Here is a 22,204-nt window from a genome sequence, read left to right as displayed (position 1 = left end):
GCTTGCTTTCTGGCAGGCCATCTCCTCATATCATGCACAAACGTCAAAGCCGTCAAAGTTCAGCAGCAACATTTTCAGCATTTTTAACACGAGTGATTGTTTTTCTTCAATTTTTCGAGAAAAACCTGCTAAATATATTGAACTTACAGAAACTGACGAACTTTAAAAACTACTATCAATGGCATCCGCCACTCCACAGGTGAGTTAAGCGAAAATTTCGCTCCTAATTCATGCATTTCAATCATTGAATCTATGTCCTAAAAGTCAAGGTTGTTCGGTAATCACTTGCTTTATGTTTCGTCATCCTTTTTTTTTTTGCAAATTTAACTACGCATCAACAAAACGATATTTAAGGGGGCAAATCTGCTCTACGGACTCCGCAAGTCGAAAAAGTTCGCTAAAGGCTGGGGAGCTCAACTGCCAGCAGCCTACAAGAAGTTCTGGGACGAATGGAAGCACCAGCAACCAGCAGCTGTTCACTACGTCCCGAAAGATGGTATGCTAACCTTTGTTTACCTGTTTTGTTGTATTGTGTAATCGTTCTGGTGTTCTCCCACAGGAATGTTCCAACGGGAAGATGTGACTGGCTTGATAACGCCAATCCAAAATGTACCACTGCCACTGATCGACCCTCCAGAGGCACACCAAGGCATCTGGGGAGGAGAAGCCATTATAAAAGGTTTCCAGAAGCGAAACCCCAACAAACGTCGAGTTCCTCACTTCTGGGTTCCCGTGCTGAGACGTTCTGTTGTACATAGTCAAGTTTTGAATGAGTACATGGCGGTAACGGTTACCGATCGTACGTTGGACCAGATCCACGACAATCATGGGTTCGATCATTACCTACTGAAAACGCCAGCTTGCGATCTGCGCTCGATGCTAGCCATCAAATTGAAGAAGAAGGTTCTTGTGGATTTGCTGGCAGGATGCCCTAAGTTAGCTTCCGAACCGGAAAAACAACAAGCCGTCCTAAAGGAATATGCTTGCTATCTGTCGCAGTACACCCCAGAGGAAATCGATTGGTACGGACTGACCTACGTGGAAGCCGTCCTGAAGATCAAGAACGAAGTTGAATCCAAGGAGGACAAACGACCCCATAAGTTGATTTTTCGTCAAAAGCTAATTGAGCAGCTCAGGGAGGCCGGCATCAGCGAAGCACAGGGTACACCCGAAGACTTGAAAGCGATGGAAGACTCCAGCTCGTCTTCCTGGCTATCGAAGCTAAGCTTCAAACCTAAGAACTGGTAGGAAGTCAGTAAGTAGCCGAAACAAATTCTGTTCTAAATTCTATTGTTTGATAGTCAAAAACTACTCTCCGAATCATGGAGAGAAGGCATATAGAGACTTGCTCGTTGAAACCTAAAATGAGAGTACAAACCCCGTTTGGCGAAAAGCGATTATTTCGGTAGAAGTGAAAGAAAGCGGACGATATTATTGGAAGTTCAATATATTTATAGCGTAGGATTATTTATTTGATATTTTCTACAAGCATTATAAATTTAAACCCTGTTGCGTCCGTTGAGCTGGTGATAGACATTTAAATTTATCCTCATGTTTTTCGCCATGTATGTACTACACTGTACATTGTACAGCCAGGGCAGTGCAGTTTCTTAACGAGTAGCTAATGTGCCTTCGGAAAATATTCATACACTTTATTTCAATTTGACGAACATGTACCAAGACTCAATTATGTTTTGCGTATGCGGCTTTTACTCTATTCGGTAAAGTTTCAGGCATGAACAAAAAGGTAAAAGTCCTCTAACCACTTTTTTTTATTTGATAGCATGTTTCTGAACTGAGATAGTACCACATGAATGTAGGTACATAACTTTTTGCAGGTGAGTGTTTCCTTACTTACCTTACCGGTCAGACTAAGGCCTGAGTGTCCTCTGCTGTACGTAGGAGTCGCCTCCAGTTCCGCACTCTGCGTAGGGTCCGCAGATCGTCCTCCACTTGGTCGACCCACATAGCTCGCTGCGCACCACGTCTTCTTGTACCGGTCGGATGACTCTCGAGAACCATTTTAGTCGGATTGCTATCCGACATCCTGATGACGTGACCTGTCCACCGTAGCCTCCCGATTTTCGCGGTGTGGACGATGGTTGGTTCTCTCAGCAGCTGATACAGCTCGTGGTTCCTTCGCTTCCTCCAAGTCCCGTCTTCCATCTGCACTCCGCCGTAGATGGTACGCAACACCTTCTGTTCGAAAACTCCAAGGGCGCCGTTGGTCCTCTTCACGTAGGGTCCATGCTTCGTGCCTATAGAGGACTACCGGTCTAATCAGCGTTTTGTAGATAGTTAACTTCGTGTGACGGCGAACTTTGTTCGATCGTAGAGTTCTGCGTAGTCCAAAGTAAGCTCGATTTCCTGCCACAATGCGTCTCTGAATTACTCTGCTGGTGTCGTTGTCAGGGGTCACTAGTAAGCCCAAGTAGACGTATTCTTAAATCACTTCGTTATCATCAAATTAACGGGGCGGGCGCGGTGATTCCTCCCTGGAGCCTTTTGCCATCATGTAATTTGTCTTCGACACATTAATGACTAATCCGATTCGCCTGGCTTCACTCTTTAGTCGGATTTACGTTTCCGCCATCGTCTCAAATTTACGAGCTATAATATCAATATCATCAGCAAAACCAAGTAGCTGAACGAACTTCGTGAACATCATTGCACTCGTGTTGATCCCCGCTCTCGTGGCGATTGAAAGTAGAGGTTATGTCGTGAAAATTAAGAAGTTTGAAAGGGAAATACCAGTTCCCCATCAGTTTAATCATCATTTTTTTGGTAAATTTATCGATAAAATTAATTTTTCTACCCCGACCCCACATTAAATTTTATCTGGAGCGACTCAATCACTAAAATACGAAATGGGATTTCACAAAACTTAACCTCACTTTAGAAGGCCAATTATACCTTCTAAGGCGATGTTAAACAGCAAGCCTGGGCTTTGCGGACTATATTGAACTCATCGTAAGTGGAGTGCTCCTCTGAAGAAAAAGGTAGTGATGGTTGACGTGACGATTAACTCAACCAAGACAAAGTACATGATTGCAAGCAGAAACAGAGGCAAGCCTAGTGATGTTATAGTGCTAAAGAAGTGAATGTAGGAGATGCGATGGAAGTTCAGAAGATTTCGTTTATCTTGGAAGACATGTGACAATGACGTTTCCCGTGAAGTGAAAAGGTGTATTGCAGTAGCGAATATGGCTTTTTTACGGATTGCGTAACCAGCTTAGGTCCTGGTACTTACAAAGGCAAACAGAATTCGCTCTGTATAAGACGCAGATTTTTTCGGCAGCCCTCTACGGTCACGAGCCATAGCCGTTAAAGGAAATAGACCCAAAAGCTTCCGGAGTTTCTGAGCGCAAAGTGCTGCGGCAATTGTCGGTGGGAAGCAAGAAAATGCAGTGTGGCGCCAAAACTATGAATCACGAGTTGTATCAAGTGCGTAAAAGGAAACGAATAAAATACGACAGACTTCAGTGGGCTGAACACGTAGTGCGAATATTGGAAGAAATAATAGCGAAACAATATTCAGCAGGAAACGAGGTAGAGCACGGCGACTCTGTTTCTGCGCGCTGGCTCCGCGCGATTGGAGAAAACCTGGAACCTTACACGTTCTGCGAAACTGGAGGAATTTTGCCCAAGACTGACGTTGATGATGTATAAGCTCGGCGCTGAAGCAAAGTTACTTTGTAGCCAACAAGATGAGAAGGTAGGTACTTTCAAAAACTCCTACTGATGAATAGTACCGTGACCAGCCCTAATTCTGCGCAGTCCCTAATTCGGCACACTTTCTCGAATATACTACAAAATCACGGACGCTAGTTCAATATTAGCTCCAAATATATTTTTTGAATATTGTTTCAATAGTAATGAAAAAGTTTGTGAAGAAAAATTTCTCAAATCAACGACCATGATTTTGTAAAAAAATAAAATGATGTTGCAAGTACTGAAAATTGCCTGAAATCTGTGTCCGTTAGCTGCTGAAAAGTTGCCTCATGAGCTGAAGCATTTTGCGACATAAATAATAAAGAGAATGTCTGCTTCTCCATGCGCATCCTGCACTGCTGTCTTCGAGGAATCAGAATCGGCAAAAAACAATTGAGTTTTCTTCTTCTTTTCTTAATCTTCTTGTTCTTCTTAGGTGCGCAGAATTAGGAACCGGTATTAAATAGTGGTCCTAATTCTGCGTTTCAACACTAAAGTTTGAATATATAATTTATAAACAAACATCATATAAATGCCACCATAGTTATAACTAGGATATTCTATGTTTCTAGCAATTCGGTGAATGTAATTACGTCTCAACAAGTTAGTTTATAAACTTCGAAGGCTAATTTACGATTCCTACATTTTTGATCTGATAGTTCGACCGGACTAATCACTTGTTTTAAACATTTGCTATCAACCTCGGGGGAAATTTTATGTATTCATGCAAGCATTCGTCAAATGCAATATATGATGTGAGTTTACATGATTTTTTTTAAACAGTGGAAACCCTGGAGTTAGACAAGAAAAAAGTCTCAGTTTGCAAACAAAGATTGTGCCACCTTGTAATGGCGAAAAAGTTTATATTGCCTTTAGAAATGAAAGTAGAATTTACTAATATGTGCATATGCGGATAACTAAAAAGCTTTACGTAGTAGTATTCGATAATGCTAATGTTACAAAACCCTTTTGTGTATTATGATTGAAATTCTCTTTGCTTAGTAATCAAAGTAGGTAGTATCAATGTTGGGGACATGCAAAGTTCCAATATGGTCGTAATGTACGAATTGATTCGTTTATTTTGCGCTTTAAGTGCAGGTTTATCTTTTCAGCATGATGATAAAAAATACGATATAAATTACCATACTCAAACTCTGAACCTTTGGTTTGCCAGTCCATAGCCTTACCACAGATAACAGACGTTTATGCTTATATTGGCAATGTGTGTAAAAATGCTCAACTGCCATTTTGTATGTAACGAGCAGCTGAGACTCATGTGGCAATCATTTAGAGATGGCGCAGTGATCGATAGTCAGTGATCGCTTTCAAGATTGCATGCACTACGCAATTTTACACTCAAGATTGTATTCGATCTTGAATGCAACTGGAACTTTGAACTATTCTTGCATTCAAGTTCGATGTAATGTCGCAATAAGTTGAGTAGATGGCGGTAGTGAGCCAACGTATATCGTTTTGAACATTTACACAAGACTCTGCGAAAAATTTGTACTAGCATAAACATCTGTTATCTGTGGCCTTACCATCTGAGCCAACCCTCACATTCTACTGTGACACGTTATACGTCACTTTTGTTAAAGCAATATTTGCTTGTGCCACTTGAATCAATGATCAATCATCGCAATCATCAAGAAAAAGCAAAGCTACTATGTTTGATTATTCTGTCTGCCAACAGTTGCGTCAACCCCAAATATCAAAAAACTCAGGAAAGCTTCTACTTTTCGATTTTTGTGATTTTTTTCGTAGATCGGATAAGAAAATGATGTATGGCAATATTGTTCAGAAAAATGTGGGTAATTATTTAATGATTTGGTACTTTTAATAAAAATTGTGCGTTTGAATTTCGTAGAACAAAAACTGTTGAAAAATGTTACTTTTTAGGGTACTTGCATGACTATAAATCGAATAAATATGATCAAAACATTCTCCGATCAGCACATAATGTTCACAAAAGTTGTAAGGAATAGAAAAATCTTTCATTTACTGGCAGCCGCGATAATTTATATGGCTTCTAGCCTTCATGGGAATTTTTTAAAGGTTAAAGGTTTTAGACTTGAGGCACCTCGAAAACTTCACCAATTTAGCTGAAAATTTGACCAGAAGTTTGTTTTAGCATTAGAATTCAGATGTGGGGGTTTTTATATCCTTCAAAAGAAGAATAGGTATTAAAGATATTGACAGTCCAAGGCTTGTGCAGTCTCTGCTATGTGGTCCAATGACCACCCGTATTTATACTACCTTAGGTAGACATAATGAATCATACCTAGACATTTAGGTACTGTAATGAATAGTATTTCATGTAGGTAGACATCCTATGCACACAACCATTAGGTAGACACTACAGGGGTGACTGGTTGAATTCCAGGAATTTTGTTTTTTATGAAGAGGTCTATTGTGTATAGATACATATCGTCTCATTCATGGTTTTTCTATGACCATTCTATAAAATTTTCATGATTCTCTTTCTAAATGCCTAAAAATATAAAAGATTCCTGTGCATAGGAAGGTGCAAAAGAGGTTCTGGCATAACTCCTTTCATTTTTTTTGTTTCAATTGTTATGTAAATTACTGATGATTTGCTGGAAAAATATCGTTTTTCCTGAAGAAATTCTACCAAAAATTTTACTTTATTGTATTATTTAAAGTTTCTAAAACAAAAGCAAAACTATTTCTAGGAATTCCGATACAAACATTTTACAGGCATATTTTTTGGTAATCCATCAGAAGCAAAATGAGTTTCGGTAAAAATCTTTTCCAATTTCCGGTGGAATTGTTAAAGTAGTGCTCCCCTATTAATTTCTGGAGACATTCCTCTAGAAATCCCTGGACTATTTCCGAATTGCTCGCTAGGTCTTCCAGGCATAACTCGAAAACTTATCGAAATAAAATTCTTCTACAGTTCTTCATTTCTATAACGCTTAGTCGAAAAGCTTATTATTTAAATAGGGATTACATAATTGTTTTGAAATCTACTTAACCCTTTGGAGACATTAGCCCAACCGAGAAAACTGACCTTTATAAACGTGTTCGAGACCAACGAGGTTGCATAAATCGCGAGTTAAATCAAAAGGCGAAAACTCCGTCTCCAAAAGGTTATTGAGATATTCAATCAGTCGAAGAGAAAGTATATTATAAATATAAATAGTTCGCTTTTGCTAGTATACTACGTTGCTAACAGCAAAATTTAGAAAAGTAGTCAATTCTAAAAAAGTTATTAAACTAATCTATTACGCAATCGATTTTCCTACTTTCCGTCAAGAAGGTGCCACTTTCGACCGTTAATCATTTTCCAACATAAAAAAGTTCCGTAGCACTCAGTCTCGCGACAACGTGAGTTGTATCAGCGGCAGCACCTTGACCGAGGACAAATCCGACAAAATGGCCTCAATGTTCTCCAGAGTTACCACCTGCATCAGGCTTTCTCGACGGAAGCTCAATATAATCAGCGCCAGCAGAGATAGAATTTCCAGACTATCGTAGCCCAGAATCAGATCCCACAGAATCAGCAGTTGCTCCGGGGGTAGGTGACCGCTAAAAGCACGCATCAACCACTTGAACACTACACGGATGCTGCAATGAAATCAATCATATTTCAGACAATTGGATAACTACTTTGAGAGGAAAATTAATTGTATGTCATTTCCTGTTTTCAAATTGATCGCAGACTTTTCTACTTCTGTGATTTTAACAATATCTTTGCGAGTTATGCAAAAGCAGGAAATGATGTACCATTTGTTTCGAAAACGTACGGTTGTATCTGTAATTCACGAAAGTGCGACCAAAGTTGGGGTTCGTGTGTTTGCAAAAGCTTCTCGAACAGCAAACACAAACTGACGATTCCCTGCGGATGGGTGTTGATCGTTGTCAGGCGATGGCAATAACGAACGTAAAACGCGCGGAACGTAAAGTACAGCGCAACGGGATTATCGTACAGATAGCAGAACGGAGCCGCCAACATGCAAATGCCATGGAACGGTACAAAGCCGCAAGCCGGACCCTCGTATTGTTTCACTTTGGCCGAATTGGTGAACTCCGTTTGAATCATCTGGCTGATTTCGGAATCACGACTGAAGCATAACATAATCTGATAAAAAAATATCTGAGCGTTTAGTGATTGACCAATAGATATGATTTCATGATGATTAAAATTAGAATGATTCATTACCTGGTACAAGACATCTTCGAATACAAAATACCGGTCATCGTTGGTCGCAGTCAATTGGACATCCTTGAAAACGAGCTTATCTACAATGGACTCTGTCGTCAGTACCGATTGCTTCAAATTGTCCCAATGCTCGGTGTGCTACAATGAAACATCACCCATGTTAGTAGCAATGAAAACCCCACCAACCTACCTCAACGACGATCCTAAGGATCAATCAACCGTATAATGACGCTTACATGCGCTTCCACCTGACTGCCTAGCACGTAGGCCCACAGATGTCCCCGTAGCGGAGGTGGCGTGATGCCCTTCTTCAGTGCCTGCTGACATAAAGGGGCGTGGCGCGTCTTCAAGATCTTCTGACACGTGACAGCCCAATCAGTCGCACCTCCTCCGTTATTATCGTTGCGCAGCAGTTCGGAAAAATGCACTCGCAACTCGAAGAGATTCTTCACCGGTAGCGAAATGTGTGAAAATTCCCATTTCGGGAGAAAACTGAAAAACGATTTGATAAGTTTAAGTTTGCTGGCAATCTGTTGTTGCGAGAAGCGGAAATATTTTCTGTACTCTGTTTCGTCCTGTTTGACGGGGCCTTTCAGGGAAAGAAGCACATCAAGCAAATCTTTCGGAGCGTACACCGGTCGATAGTTGGTCAGATCAATCTGGTAGTTGCTTAGTTCGTCCCACTTGGTGAGTATTTCTTCTCGATCCGTTGCGGAACGCATCTGTCCTTGCAGTTGTGCTTTCGATTCCGAGCACATGGAGTTGAGTGATTTCCGTACCCGTCGTTCCCATTGAATGCCCGCCCGGCGTAGGTAGTACAACGGGTCACTGGACGGAACCGTGGGTTTGGGTTCTACTTTGAGCGAATTTCTGATCAAATGATAGATAACATTGCGAATTTCGGTTTCCAGACCGTTCGCTTTGATGGCCGCCTCGAGGGTGTGCTTCATATCGTCCTTGTCTACTTCAGGTGAGCACGCGAGCTTCTGAAAGGTCATATTGAATGGGTTTGGCTCACTTCAAATGGTCGTGTTTTTTTTGGGCGGTGCAAACAAGAGGAAAAGCTACATACTACCTACTTTAGTCGATTACCTACGCTGGTTCCTACTGCAAATAACTTCAATGGATTATTTGGAGGTTATAGAATATGGAAATTAACAAAACTTTGAAAGAATCGATCTAAGTACGATATGTGCAGTAAATTTTCCATTCCAGACTATTTAAATCTCTGCTTCATTAGGTTATTAGGTTTTAAAATGCCTAATAATAATTGATGTCGTATAAACCTTCTTCTACTCTGTTAAATTCTTGTCAATTTGCCTTGGCCTACGAAGCTTATCATACTACATATCATAAGCAAACAAGCGCAATCATATTTTTTTTCATAAATTAACAATATGTTCATTTTTTCTTTACTGGCACATACCAGATTTGCTTACGTAAACGTACTTGGAAAATTGGCAAATTTGGAAAATAATTTGTGAAAAAACGCGTTATGGTGGGATTTGGACCCATAACTCAGTACTTGAAATTTACATTCTAGCGTACTTGTGCTAGGAAGGAGCTACAATTTTTCTTCACCCACTACTATTAGTAGTAGCTACAACCACAAAGGTTAATATGAAAATCACAAATCCTGACTACAGTAGTGAGGAGAATTGAGAGAGCTGACTGAAAATTGTATCAACTACATTAACCTTTCCCTACACTGCTGATTTAGTTATAAAGCTAGATGCCTCGGTATATTGTAACTACCAATGAATACAAGAAGAACTTTGCAAAAACAGAATGCATTTAATGCTTTTCTACTCAACAATAAATCGTCATCATGAAATATATTATCGACGATGCGATTGTTATTGCTGCCAATGGCTTAAATAACTGTTGTTTCTAAATTCCCTGGTAACACCGAACCGCTTCAACAAGTTAATATCGATTTACTTATTACAGGTAGATATTGCCGTCTCGGGTATTGCCTATGCACATCTGTATGACAAAAGCAACAGTGCAATGGGGTGACCTGCAAAATCATCGTTCGTATCTAACTCTAATAGTAATAACATAACGAAAAGGTTGTTTTATCATTAGAAGGTGTGTTCCAATATGCGGAATCATTCTACAAACTACTTAGGTACCTAGTAAGAATTAGTCATCGTGCACAAATGAAATGTTTTACAAAGTCAATTCTAACTTATTTTCGGTTAAACTTTCTTATAAGGATGGCCACGTTCTCTCTCCCTTCCCACCTAAAAGCGTGAAATGGATATTCCCTAAGGATAACTAAAACTACTGCTAACCTATTCTACCGGTGTTGGAAACAATAAGTTCAACAACGCAAAATTATTACACAATCTGCAAATTTGAGCCTCACCTGCACCATCTTATATAAACTGCCATAGATTTTCATAGCTTTGATGTCCTCAGACAGCTTCAAGGCCGTGTGATGAATGCTGGCATCCTTTAGTTCCTCCATATGCAGCTGCAGGTTTCCGTTGGTCTGACCACCGGGTTGGTTCTTGGATGGTGACGAAGATTCGCTGGTTGATGCTGAACTGCCTGGCTCGGTGTCCTGTTCGGCTTCTAGTGCCACCTCCAGTGCTGCTACTGTGGCTGGTTCGATCGCGAGCTACGAAATCACTGATATTATTTAAACGTGAATCAACTCATAACGACCATCAATCAATTCACCCTGCTTTCCCTCTTGGCTTCCGCCCACTCCGGCATCGTCCTGATCGTGGTCTTCAGGTTGCTCGGTTGCACGACGTGTTTTTCCTCTACCCTTTGTATTGCAAAACGGGCAGGATACTCTTATCTGGGAATCGGACGAACCACGCAATAAATAGGTACCTGCCTATCAACTATTTTTGGTAATATATATTGGGGACACAAATTTTATTGGCTTGAATAAGGGGAATTTTATTTAGAACAAAGGAGATAGTTACAGTCCAATAATTAGAAGGGGAAGCTCAAGCTAGTGCTGCGTCGGACTTCACCTCCAATCAGAGCACTGCACGAATTTGAATAATAAAAAAATATAACCCTTAATGAATGGGACAAGACTGCTGCCACAAAAGTACAGTTCCTTCGTTTCGTGGTTTTTTGCACTATTTTATTTTAATGAGCCTCGAGGAAAGCCAACAAAAGTAAACTGGCCAAACTGAAATAAATCATTATTGGTAGGGCATAAATAAAAAGCCGTTGGTTACCGAGGAAACGGTCGCATAGAAAAAATATAAAAAAGGTGCAGGCGTGGTGTGGGTTACGCGCCGTCCACAAATAACGAAACGCCCTTGTTGGAAGAGGGAGAAGTACAACCGAGTGCTACGGCCCATACAAAAATTTCGTAATTTTCATACAAAAAATCGTTACAAAAAAAAATCGATGTTTGTGATACGTAATAAAAGGATGTCGCCTTATAGACAGGGCCAAATTGTTGTGGAATAAATTCGAAATGGTTTGGTTTGCATAAAAGTTGTGAAGGTCGACTTCTAAATTAATTCGAATGATCGGTGTCAATGTTATGTTGAAGCTAAAACGACAAACCTTTGAATATTAGGTTATTATCAGTTTTGGTGGTACTGTTTGTATTTATGTGCCTACGTATTTGATTGTATATAATATTCACAGAGTAACTGACAACTAGTGTTGCATCTGAAAGGAGAAGAAAAAATATATGATAAGCAAAATGAATACATAGTTCGAAAAATTCTTCCTTCTTCTATTTCTTTTTGACGTAACTTCCTCACTAGATCAAACCCGGCTTTTCAGCTCAGTGTTCTATAAGCAATTTCACGGTGTTTAACTAACAACTTGCATGTGTATATCGTGTGGCAGGCACAAAGATACCCTATACCTAAGGAAGTCAAGCAATTTCCTTTACAAAATGTTCCTGGACCGCCCGGGAATACAACTATGGCTAAACTCGGACTGGATCTGGCTTATCTGTGCTTACTTTCGTTGTCATGTTTATTACCATTTTCATAGCCATTAAACTTAAATGGCACTATTCGCGGCAGTCATCACAAACAATTTATTTATTTGGAAGTTAATTCATCTGACAATAAATATTAGTCTTAATGAATCTTAAATACTATTTCTATAACTATTCACATTCATTCCGAAGTCCAAATTAGGATATGCGTCATTAAAAACATTTATCATTGAGCGAATGGACTCTTTCACATCATACACTGAAAGGCGGCTTGCAGTAATGACAAGCATGAAAATGTTTTTAAATTTAACCATGGCAAAACATGATCATCGACCCACCAACGCTTCTAGTGTGCGTTTTGTTTTTTCACACATCAACCGGTTCGATAGCCGAGTGGTAGCGTGCGAGCCTGGTGATGTCAAGGTTCTTGGTTCGAATCCGGTTGCCAACAGAGGCTTTTTTTAATTGAAAATCGAGTCCATGGTAACATTGAAAACATAATTCTGTTGAATTGAAACGAAACTCAGTCTGCACAAATTTAGTGGCGTTGTGTATTTAAATTGACCCTCAGAATAGTAATTTTCACCGCAAGCCGCCGTTCAGTGTAGTTATAAAAACGACGAGGCAGACGAAAGAAGTCGTTAGAACGAAGCGTATATAGACCGGCACATTTATATCAAACGACGCTAGAAGGTAGGGAGCATCCATTTTACCGGCCAGGATTTTGAATACAAATACTGCCCTAGCAGTTTTTCTTCGATGCTCTTATGTGTCGATAAATATCAGCCGACATCTTGCTTCATATGGTGGCAGATTTAAGGGATCATTCCAAAGAAGATTGCGAACTTTCGTTGAACATCTTCCGTACGGCCAATCATTGAGGCATGACACAAATCCTAGCTGGCGGCAAGCTTTCTGAAGAATTTCCTTATAGTGCATTTTGTACGTAATTTCGCTGTCTAGTATAACTCCGAGGTCACGTACAGAATCAACACGCAGGAGTGGTTCGTCATTCACGGCATATTCGTACACCCCAATTGGCTTCTTTAGCGGTGTTAGGATAATTTTATATTCTGAATCTGCATGCCAAACTGAGCCGAAATCCAAATTTTCATCAATTTTGGTGCCCGGGAACCTATTTAAATATCAATTTGAAGTTTGTATGGGAGCGGTTTGTCGAATTACCCCTCGTTGCAATTTGTACTGGGCGTAGCTGTCAAACAGTTGCCTAGCTGTCAAAAGGTGATTTCGAAAAATCTCTTTGAAATTGATTTTAGGTATCAAAATAAAGTTCTAAAAATCTAAAAAAAAACATAGTGGCTCAGAAAAAGGTGCTCTTTCGTATAAAATCAAAAAAAGGATACTTTTTTCAAAATTTAAAAACCCAATTATTGGGGACTTTTTGGGTTGGAAACAACAATACGCTTATCCAAACCGCAAATATAGGGAGAGACTATTTAACACAGACAAAGCTTAACTCATAACGACCAGCCTAGCCATTGCGTAGAGCAGCAACGTTGCAATGATGGGTGATTCGTTGATTAGCAATACCGGGGCCACAGGGTAGAAGCATCAGTTTTGGTTAGTCCAGGTGTGTTGGCTTTAGTGCGTTATTTAGCCTGTTGCGATCCAAATCGAAATAAATGTTTTTTTACGAGTAGATCCTAAATATACTATGAGGATTACAGTTGTGAAAACCATAAATTTTGATTAAAAAAAAATAATGAAAAACATATTTTTCCTTGAAAATCAGCTCTCATATATCTATTTTGCCCAGGTCGCTTCTATTTTGGCCACTCCCATAAGAAATACACGTGATTGGCCAAAATAGAAATAACTATGAGAATATGGCCAAAACTGATGCAGTGCTTCTGTTTTGGCCAGTGCCACTTTTAATGCAAAAATCATATATTAGCTTGATTTCTGCATTTTTCTTTCAAAATATAGATTGATACCTTCCATTTGACACATTGGTAGTTCTCAAAGGACTATTGATTATTTTTATAAAAAGGATTTCCATTAGACTGGCCAAAACCGGTGCGTCTTTCTGGAGCAGTTCATAGGGTGTTCTTCTTCTTCTTCTGTATGGCTTTACGTTCCCACTGGAACTTGGCCTGCCTCTCTCCAACTTAGTGTTCTTTGAGCACTTCCACAGTTATTAATTGGAGGGCTTTCTTTGCCTGCCATTGCATGAATTAGTATATTGTGAGGTAAATACAATGATTCACTATGCCCAGGGAGTCGAGAAAATTTTCCCGACCGGAACGGGAATCGAACCCGCCGTCTCCGGATTGGCGATCCATAGTAGGCTGCGGCTTATTCTTCAAAAGTTGTTGAAACCTGGAATTCGTAAGCTCTTTTGGATTCAAATGACACAAAAAGAGAAACCTCTGAGTTTAAGTCAAAAATATTGAGATTTAGAGGTCGCGCAATCGCTTCAAAGTTGAATTTTCGAGTAATAAAAAGGTGTTTTCACTTCAAGTGCCATGACTTTCTCAATTTTCAACCGATTTTCAATATTTTTTATGAATTTCTCACAAATTAAATTTCGAATAAACTCGTAGAGCATCATTTTTTTTTCCAAAGTCACGCAAAATATGAGTTTTTGAAGATTTAATTATTTTTTTTCTTCTTTTTACAAAAATTTTCAACTTCAGAGTCCTATAACTTTTTAACCGTTTGACCAATTTTAAATTTTTAGCTTATTTTAGTAGATATTTTTGTTGCGTAAGAATGCTGTGAATAAACTATACCTTTAAAAAATCGTTTCAAAATAGACAAATACCAAAAACCGTCCGAAAACACGTATTTTATTGGAAAAATCAGATTTTTGGCAAAATTTTAATTGTTTTCATGCTTAATTTCGGGCTGAAAGTGAAAAATTTATTCTCAATAATCATATGGAAGCCTTAAACTTCAGTTTTTGTAGTGTTCTGAATCAAACAATATTTTCATGTTCGAAATGCGAGGAAAAAAAATTTGAAAAAAAAATATCCTCCAATGTGTTCCATATCCCTAATATGATGCTAAGTATTTGGTTGGGTGTAAAAAATTGCAAATAATCGTTAAAAACTTCAATTTTGCATGAAAAAATCAAGTTTTAAGGTATGTTTTGGCAGTTTTTGGTAAAAAGTATTATAAAAATGACTACTTTGATAAAAAATTTGTTTGGGACAAAGATAGGCAACAAAAATATCTACAAAAGCAAGCTAAAAAAATTTGAAATTGGTCAAACGGTTAAGAAGTTATAGGACTCTGAAGTTGAACTTTTTTGTAAAAAGAAGAAAAAAATTAATTAAATCTTCAAAAACTTATATTTTGCGTGACTCTGGAAAAAAAAATATGTTCTACGGGTTTATTCGAAATTTAATTTGTGAGAAATTCATAAAAAAAAGATTGACAATCGGTTGAAAATTGAGAAAGTTATGGCACTTGAAGTGAAAACACCTTTTTATTACTCAAAAATTCAAATTTGAAGCGATTGCGCGACCTCTAAATCTCAATATTTTTGACTTAAACTCAGAGGTTTCTCTTTTTGTGTCATTTGAATCCAAAAGAGCTTACGAATTCCAGGTTTCAACAACTTTTGAAAAATAAGCCGCAGCCTAATCCATAGCCTTAACCACTAGGCTAACTGGAGGGTGTCTACTACCTGGAAACCCCTGGAAAATCTGGAATTACCAGGGCATTTTATTTTACCTGTAAAATTGATATTGAAGATAGTTTCGAATTTCGGCTAACATAAATTATTATTCAATGATATTCTTCAGAATGAGTCTCCAGTTAGCCTAGTGGTTAAGGCTATGGATCACCAATTCGGAGACGGCGGGTTAGATTCCCGTTCCGGTCGGGAAAATTTTCTCGACTCCCTGGGAATAGCGTATAATTGTACTTGCCTCACAATATACAAATTCATGCAATGGCAGGCAAAGAAAGCCCTTCAATTTATAACTGTGGAATTGCTCAAAGAACACTAAGTTGAAGCGAGGCAGGTCAAGTCCCAGTGGGGACGTCGAGACATAAAGAAGAAAGAAGAAGAATATTCTTGAGAAATGTATAGAGACATTGCTTGCTATACCTGAGAATTACAAAATTCCTGGTGCCGTTTTTAGTAGATACTTGAGAGGCAATTGAGAGTTTTTTTTACTTTTGGCGGATTCATAAAGTAATCTCAAGCGAAGCTCAAGACATTTTTGAAGGAATCTCCTGAAAGCCCAAAAGTTATGTCCTGAAATCGAAAAGTGATACATACAAAATCAAAAATATACTACTGAAATATTTTTTTTTTTTTATCTGTTTTAACGAGATTTTTAGCCCTAGGCTAGTTCATCTCGGGACCCACGCTTTACTTCCCTTCCGAAGGAAGAACTCACATTTTGCGAATTTGTCGGGAGTTGGGATTCGATCTCGGCGATCTCGATCCTCGGCGTGATAGTCAAATGTTCTAACCATCACACCAGGTCCGCTCCACTCCTGAAATATTATCATCATATCATATTTAGCTCTTGCAAGATCTAACTTGTAGCAGTGAGCTATAAGCGCGATCTTGGAATATCAAATTTTGCTGTTGCTCATCTGCTCGCAGAACAATTTCTAGATATTGTTTTCAAATTTGTGTCCCTTTAGGGGAAAATTTGTTAGAGCGCACAAAACTCTTCGTAAACAAATAACCAGCAGCGCACCTGATCTTCTTATTTCAAGCTTATTACAAGTAAGCTAGAACAAAATAATAGAATTCATAGTTGTTTGAAGCTTTTCTTGAGATTTGTGCGTCTGAAGTTCTGCTGCACTGTTGAAGCGGGATTTCATGACGTTTGTCCTTAAACCAGTATCACGTTTTATTAGTATTATTATTAGCTTTAGTAAGGAGATTTTCAGCTCATGGCTATTTCAGCTTTAAATAAGAAAGGAATAGATCTGAAATGAAGTTTAGATTGTTATTACCTCTGCTCAGGAAGCTTTCGTTGAACCGGCAGACGATATTATTTGTGAATAAGAAGAGATTTTTCACGATACCTGAAGGAATTCATAATTGCAATCTGAATTCAATGATTCCAAAAAACTTATAGAGATCAGAGGAACCTGGCGGCATTCCTAGCAGATTCCTTTGACGCCCAGGCTTGGAATCTAGTGGAATTTATAGTGCAGTTACTACTTAGTATGCAGCATTTCTTTAAACAAACCAAGAAACAAACGTCATAAATTTTTATGTGTTCTGCTTGAATTGGTTTGTTCTCGGTTTGTTTAAAGAAATGCTGACCGATTCAATGAGATTCCATTTCTGAAGATGTTCTTTAATTTATAAATGCAAATTTAAAAAAAAAAATGATGCCAGTGAATCTTCTGGTCGATTTTTTGAATTTAGACATTTTGTAAGCAGAGAGAAAAAAAATCGAAGATACAAAATGAAAACTGACATTCTCATTTTTTTTCATTCGTGCATCGCCACATTCATAGTCAGCTGAATGCCTCTCATTTTTTCATTCAATTTCCTGTCATGAGTATTTTCTTGTACGTCGTTTTGTAAGAAGCCTCCAGTGTTGGTAAAATCACACTCAAAGCACACTCATGAACCGCTCCTGCGTGAGCAAACTCGCGCGTGATTCTGAATCATTTACTCGCGCGCGAGATTTTCACGCAAAATTTCGCTCTCACGAGTCAGGCGCCGAAATCTCGTTCGCTTGTAAAACAAATCCAAATCAATTTGAACGACAACCAATGTTGTTGTACGATAGGTTTGCTTTTGCTCTATCATATAATCCTAAAAACTTCGATGTAAATAAGAAGGACACCAAGAAATAACGCAATGAGTGAAATCGCGAGTCAACTCATGCATGATTTTTTCGGCGGTGAGTTTGGCGAGTCAAAAATCGCGCGTGAAACAACTCAAGCATGAGATTTGAGATTTTGAGTTTTTACCAACACTGGGCAAAAGTACACAACACGCAACCGAGTCGCACTTCTACCAACAACGGGGGCAAAACCTGTTTTTCATGATTTTTGTATGGGAAAATGAAACAATATGAAATGGGGAGGGAAGCTGGGGAGATATCAAACAACTTTTCACAGCCATCGTAGCATTTTCGGCTTTCTCATCTCCGTCGGCTAAAGATTCCCATGCTATTTGTTTCGTCTAACTACATGAGCGTTTCACTTCCTAGCGTAACGGGTTTGGCTCCTCGCGTTTTCACACGCGCAATCGCGGTATTGGCATTTTTTGCGCCTCTATTATTCCGTACCACTTGAATTACTCATTGTTTAGCTTCTTACCGACAGGGTGTCTACTCAATTATGAAAATGAAATTCCCTGATATTTCCAGGATTTTTCCAGGTATTTGAAATTAATTCCAGGTTCAATAAACTTTAACAAATCGACTAAACTAAACATGATTTCAGAATTCTAAAAATTCGTAGAAGCGCAACTTTTTTTGGAAATTTCTAGTTCCAACTATAATGACATTTAAGGACAACATTGCACCAGCATTTATGACGGAAGCACGATATGATTTTCTGATCCTGGTGATACTTTTGAAGAATTTTCTGCATAATTTGATGTAAATTTTGATTATGAGTTGCTGAAGGAATTTAGCAAGAAAAACAACAAGAATTACACTATATTTTTATAAAAGTTAAGCATGGCCGTTCCAGCAGATAATCTTCCGAGTAGTTCCTGAGCAATATTTCTTAAATATTGTCAGAAACTTAAAAAAAATTGCAGCTAACGATTTTGAGCAAATCCTCCATGAAACCCTTCACGCTTCAGTTATTGCGCACGAAAACCTTCGTCTGTATTTTTCAGGAATTTCGCTAGATTCTTCTCTCCAGCAATTTCTCCTTTCATAGAAATTGCTAGCAAAAATGTTAGATATGTTTATAGGATTTCAGTCAGAAACTTTTTCAGAGTTTCAAAAGAATTGACTTCAAATAATACTGCCAGTTACACTTGAAAATTTAAAAAATGCCCACATAAATTTAATTTTAATTCCTTCAGAATATTTTGATTCTTTTCTCCACAACAAATTTGAACGATTATTCTAGGTCAAAACGGCGTTTTTACCACAGTCTTCTTTTGGCTTTATGGCTCTACGTCCCCAGTGGGACTTGGCCTGCCTCGCTTCAACTTAATGTTCTTTGAGCACTTCCACAGTTATTAATTGATGGGCTTTCTTTGCCTGCCATTGCATGAATTTGTATATTTTGAGGCAAGTACAATGATACACTATGCCTAGGGAGTCGAGACAATTTTCCCTACCGGAACGGGAAGCGAACCGCCTTAACCACTAGGCTAACTGGAGACCCCAAAAGTATATGAACAAATATTGTTACAGATGGACTATTTTCAAAATTATTATAAAAAATGTTGTAAATCAATAGTTTTGGTTGTCAATAGTGTCACTCTTGAAACGAGTAATTGACAATCAGAATATATTAATAAGTTGGCAATCGTGTTCTAAAACTATTGCATTATGCCCATCAAAAATAGTTTCCTTGGAGTTCGTCAAAATTTGTGGAGATCAGAAGCAACTATAGCAAAAAGAGAGAGTTGAAAATTCTTTCAAACATTGTTTAGAATCATTTATGAGTTGTTCTAAAAACGTTTCAGAGATAGTCAGAAAAATATTTTAAAATTCTTCCAGAAGTCATCTAGTTAATCCACCAGGAGTTCCAATTGATCAATCATACTTTGTGGGAGTTTTAGGAACTACGATTAAAATATATCTTCAAGCTCCTTCAGATATTTTCCAATATCTACAGGCAGTTGCGAATTTGTTACGCAAACCTCAATAAATTAAGCTTTATACAATTTAAGTTGGGCTGCAAAACGGTGAGTCGATAAGGAGAGCATCCAATATAGCTCTGGTCCTCACAAGTTCCTACCTCATGCTTCCACGGGTCAAGCGATGACAAAGACCGCCAGCTAAGAGTTGTGTGCTTAGCTGGTAGTGCAGCCTGGGCACTGTTGTCCTTCTGACTTCAGCTAGATTGAGGAGGTACGATTCGAGCGTCTGTTCACCAAGGAGGTGCGGCTCAAACAGCGTCTGTTCTGGCATCCAGCGGCTGAGTAAGAAACGCTGCACCACGCCCAGCTAGATCCAAGGTGGTAGCCCCATCAGCGTGGTCGTCCAAGTGTTGGTTGGGACGTTAAACAGAACTGGCACGATGGCCCTCCGGCGATACAGGAGTGTTGGCGTAGGCCCAATAAGCCACCCGTAAAAATCCCCATTGCGAATAACATAGGAGAAAATACGACTCGATACAATCGGCAAAGACCCACGCGACGAAATAAGGACTACGATTGGAAACTTGGAACATGGAATTGCAAGTCACTAGGTTTCGCAGGATGTGACAGGATAATCTACGACGAACTACATCCCCGCAACTTCAACATCGTGGCGTTGCAGGAACTTTGTTGGACTGGACAGAAAGTGTGGAAAAGCGGGCATCGAGCGGCTACCTTCTACCAAAGCTGTGGCACCACCAATGAACTGGGAACAGGATTTATAGTGTTGGGCAAGATGCGACAACGTGTGATCGGGTGGCAGCCGATCAACGCAAGGATGTGCATGTTGAGAGTTAAGGGCCGTTTCTTCAACTACAGCATCATCAACGTCCACTGCCCACACGAAGGGAGACCCGATGACGAGAAAGAAGCGTTCTACGCGCAGTTAGAGCAAACATACGATGATTGCTCGCCGCGTGACGTGAAAATCGTTGTCGGCGACATGAACGCGCAGGTAGGAAGGGAGGAAATGTACAGACCGGTAATCGGGCGAAACAGCCTGCACGCCGTATCGAATGATAACGGCCAGCGATGCGTAAACTTTGCAGCCTCCCGTGGTATGGTAGTCCGAAGCACCTTCTTCCCCCGCAAAGATATCCACAAAGCCACCTGGAGATCACCCGACCATCAAACAGAAAACCAAATCGACCACGTTCTAATCGACGGTAAATTCTTCTCGGATATAACCAATGTCCGCACATACCGCAGTGCGAATATAGATTCGGATCACTACTTAGTCGCTGTATGCATGCGCTCAAAACTTTCGACAGTTATCACCACGCGTCGAAGTCGAACGCCGCGACTCAACATCGAGCAGCTGCGTAACGTAGAAGTGGCTCAAGACTAGGCGCAGCAGTTAGCAGTGGCCCTACCAACGGAAGAGCAGCTTGGCGCAGCTACACTTGAAGATGGCTGGAGGGACATCCGATCCGCCATAGGTAGTACCTCGGCTACAGCACTAGGCTTCGCGACTCCGAATCACAGAAACGACTGGTACGACGGCGAATGTGAACAGTTGAAAAACGAGAAGAATGCAGCATGGGCGAGAATGCTGCAACACCGTACGAGAGCGAATGAGGCACGTTACAAACAGGCGCGGAACAGGCAGAACTCAGTCTTCCGGATGAAGAAGCGCCAGCAGGAAGAACGAGATCGCGAAGCGATGGAAGAGCTGTACCGCGCTAAGGACACACGAAAGTTCTACGAGAAGCTGAACCGGTCGCGCAGAGGCTTTGTGCCACAAGCCGACATGTGCCGAGATAATCACGGGAATATTCTCACGAGCGAGCGTGAGGTGGTCGAGAGGTGGCGGCAGCATTACGATGAGCACCTCAATGGCGACATTGCAAGTACCGGAGGTGGCGTGGTAACAGATCTAGGAGTATGTGCACAGGACGAAAGACTTCCGGCCCCTGATCTTCAAGAGATTGAGGAGGAGGTTGGCCGGTTGAAAAACAACAAAGCCGCTGGAGCAGATCAACTACCAAGCGAGCTTCTAAAATACGGTGGAGAAGCACTGGTGAGAGCACTGCACTGGGTCATTACCAAGATTTGGGAGGAGGAAGTATTACCGGAGGAATGGATGGAAGGGAGCGTGTGTCCCATCTACAAAAAGGGCGACAAGTTGGATTGCGGGAACTACCGCGCGATCACACTACTGAGCGCTGCCTACAAGATACTCTCTCAAATTTTATGCCGCCGTCTATCACCGATTGCAAGAGAGTTCGTGGGGCAATATCAGGCTGGATTTATGGGTGAACGCGCTACAACGGACCAGATGTTCGCCATCCGCCAGGTGTTGCAGAAGTGCCGCGAATACAACGTGCCCACACATCACTTGTTCATCGATTTCAAAGCGGCGTATGATACAATCGATCGAGAACAGCTATGGCAGATTATGCACGAATACGGATTCCCGGATAAACTGATACGATTGATCAAGGCGACGATGGATCGAGTGATGTGCGTAGTTCGAGTATCAGGGACACTCTCGAGTCCCTTCGAATCTCGCAGAGGGTTACGGCAAGGTGATGGTCTTTCGTGCTTGCTGTTCAACATTGCGTTAGAGGGTGTAATAAGGAGAGCGGGGATTAACACG

The 22,204-nt window shown here is 40.1% G+C and overlaps 2 protein-coding genes across 7 annotated transcripts; one reads left to right on the top strand and one right to left on the bottom strand.

The window, feature by feature from the left end:
- The first annotated feature begins 39 nt into the window (after positions 1-39).
- Positions 40-1,377, top strand: LOC109419950 (large ribosomal subunit protein bL28m). Its single transcript, XM_029853070.2, has 3 exons — positions 40-199; positions 355-496; positions 560-1,377. The coding sequence occupies exons 1-3, from the start codon at positions 179-181 to the stop codon at positions 1,246-1,248; spliced, it is 852 nt and encodes a 283-aa protein (XP_029708930.1). The 5' UTR covers positions 40-178; the 3' UTR covers positions 1,249-1,377.
- A 3,952-nt stretch (positions 1,378-5,329) lies between these two features.
- On the bottom strand, positions 5,330-11,062 carry LOC115255169 (TBC1 domain family member 19). Of its 6 annotated transcripts, XM_062850294.1 has the most exons (8): positions 10,837-11,044; positions 10,583-10,752; positions 10,266-10,520; positions 8,459-8,880; positions 8,131-8,386; positions 7,895-8,032; positions 7,479-7,813; positions 5,331-7,299 (listed from the first exon to the last, which is right to left on the bottom strand). In XM_062850294.1, exons 2-8 carry the CDS (start codon positions 10,616-10,618, stop codon positions 7,044-7,046), a joined length of 1,698 nt encoding a protein of 565 aa, XP_062706278.1. In that variant the 5' UTR covers positions 10,619-10,752; positions 10,837-11,044; the 3' UTR covers positions 5,331-7,043. The 6 variants fall into 6 exon arrangements, with proteins under 6 accessions (XP_062706274.1, XP_062706277.1, XP_062706273.1 ...); XM_062850290.1 differs by having other exon boundaries at positions 5,330-7,299; positions 8,131-8,880; positions 10,934-11,062; XM_062850293.1 differs by having other exon boundaries at positions 5,330-7,299; positions 8,131-8,880; positions 10,583-10,706; positions 10,934-11,060.
- Positions 11,063-22,204: the final 11,142 nt, after the last annotated feature.

This window comes from Aedes albopictus, chromosome 2 (genome assembly GCF_035046485.1).
Source record: "Aedes albopictus strain Foshan chromosome 2, AalbF5, whole genome shotgun sequence".
Taxonomy (NCBI): domain Eukaryota; kingdom Metazoa; phylum Arthropoda; class Insecta; order Diptera; family Culicidae; genus Aedes; species Aedes albopictus.
Note: the sequence above shows the minus strand (reverse complement) of the source record. Positions and strands in the feature narration are given on the sequence as shown.

Excerpts from the sequence above, each read along its gene's own strand:
- LOC109419950 (XM_029853070.2), top strand. The coding sequence starts at position 179 with ATGGCATCCGCCACTCCACAG. Across the intron at positions 200-354 it reads TGGCATCCGCCACTCCACAG|GGGGCAAATCTGCTCTACGG; the intron begins GTGAGTTAAGCG and ends ACGATATTTAAG. Across the intron at positions 497-559 it reads TCACTACGTCCCGAAAGATG|GAATGTTCCAACGGGAAGAT; the intron begins GTATGCTAACCT and ends GTTCTCCCACAG.
- LOC115255169 (XM_062850290.1), bottom strand. The coding sequence starts at position 10,618 with ATGCCGGAGTGGGCGGAAGCCAAGAGGGAAAGCAGG. Across the intron at positions 10,521-10,582 it reads AAGCCAAGAGGGAAAGCAGG|CTCGCGATCGAACCAGCCAC; the intron begins GTGAATTGATTG and ends GTGATTTCGTAG. Across the intron at positions 7,300-7,478 it reads CGTGAATTACAGATACAACC|CATCCGTGTAGTGTTCAAGT; the intron begins GTACGTTTTCGA and ends ATTTCATTGCAG.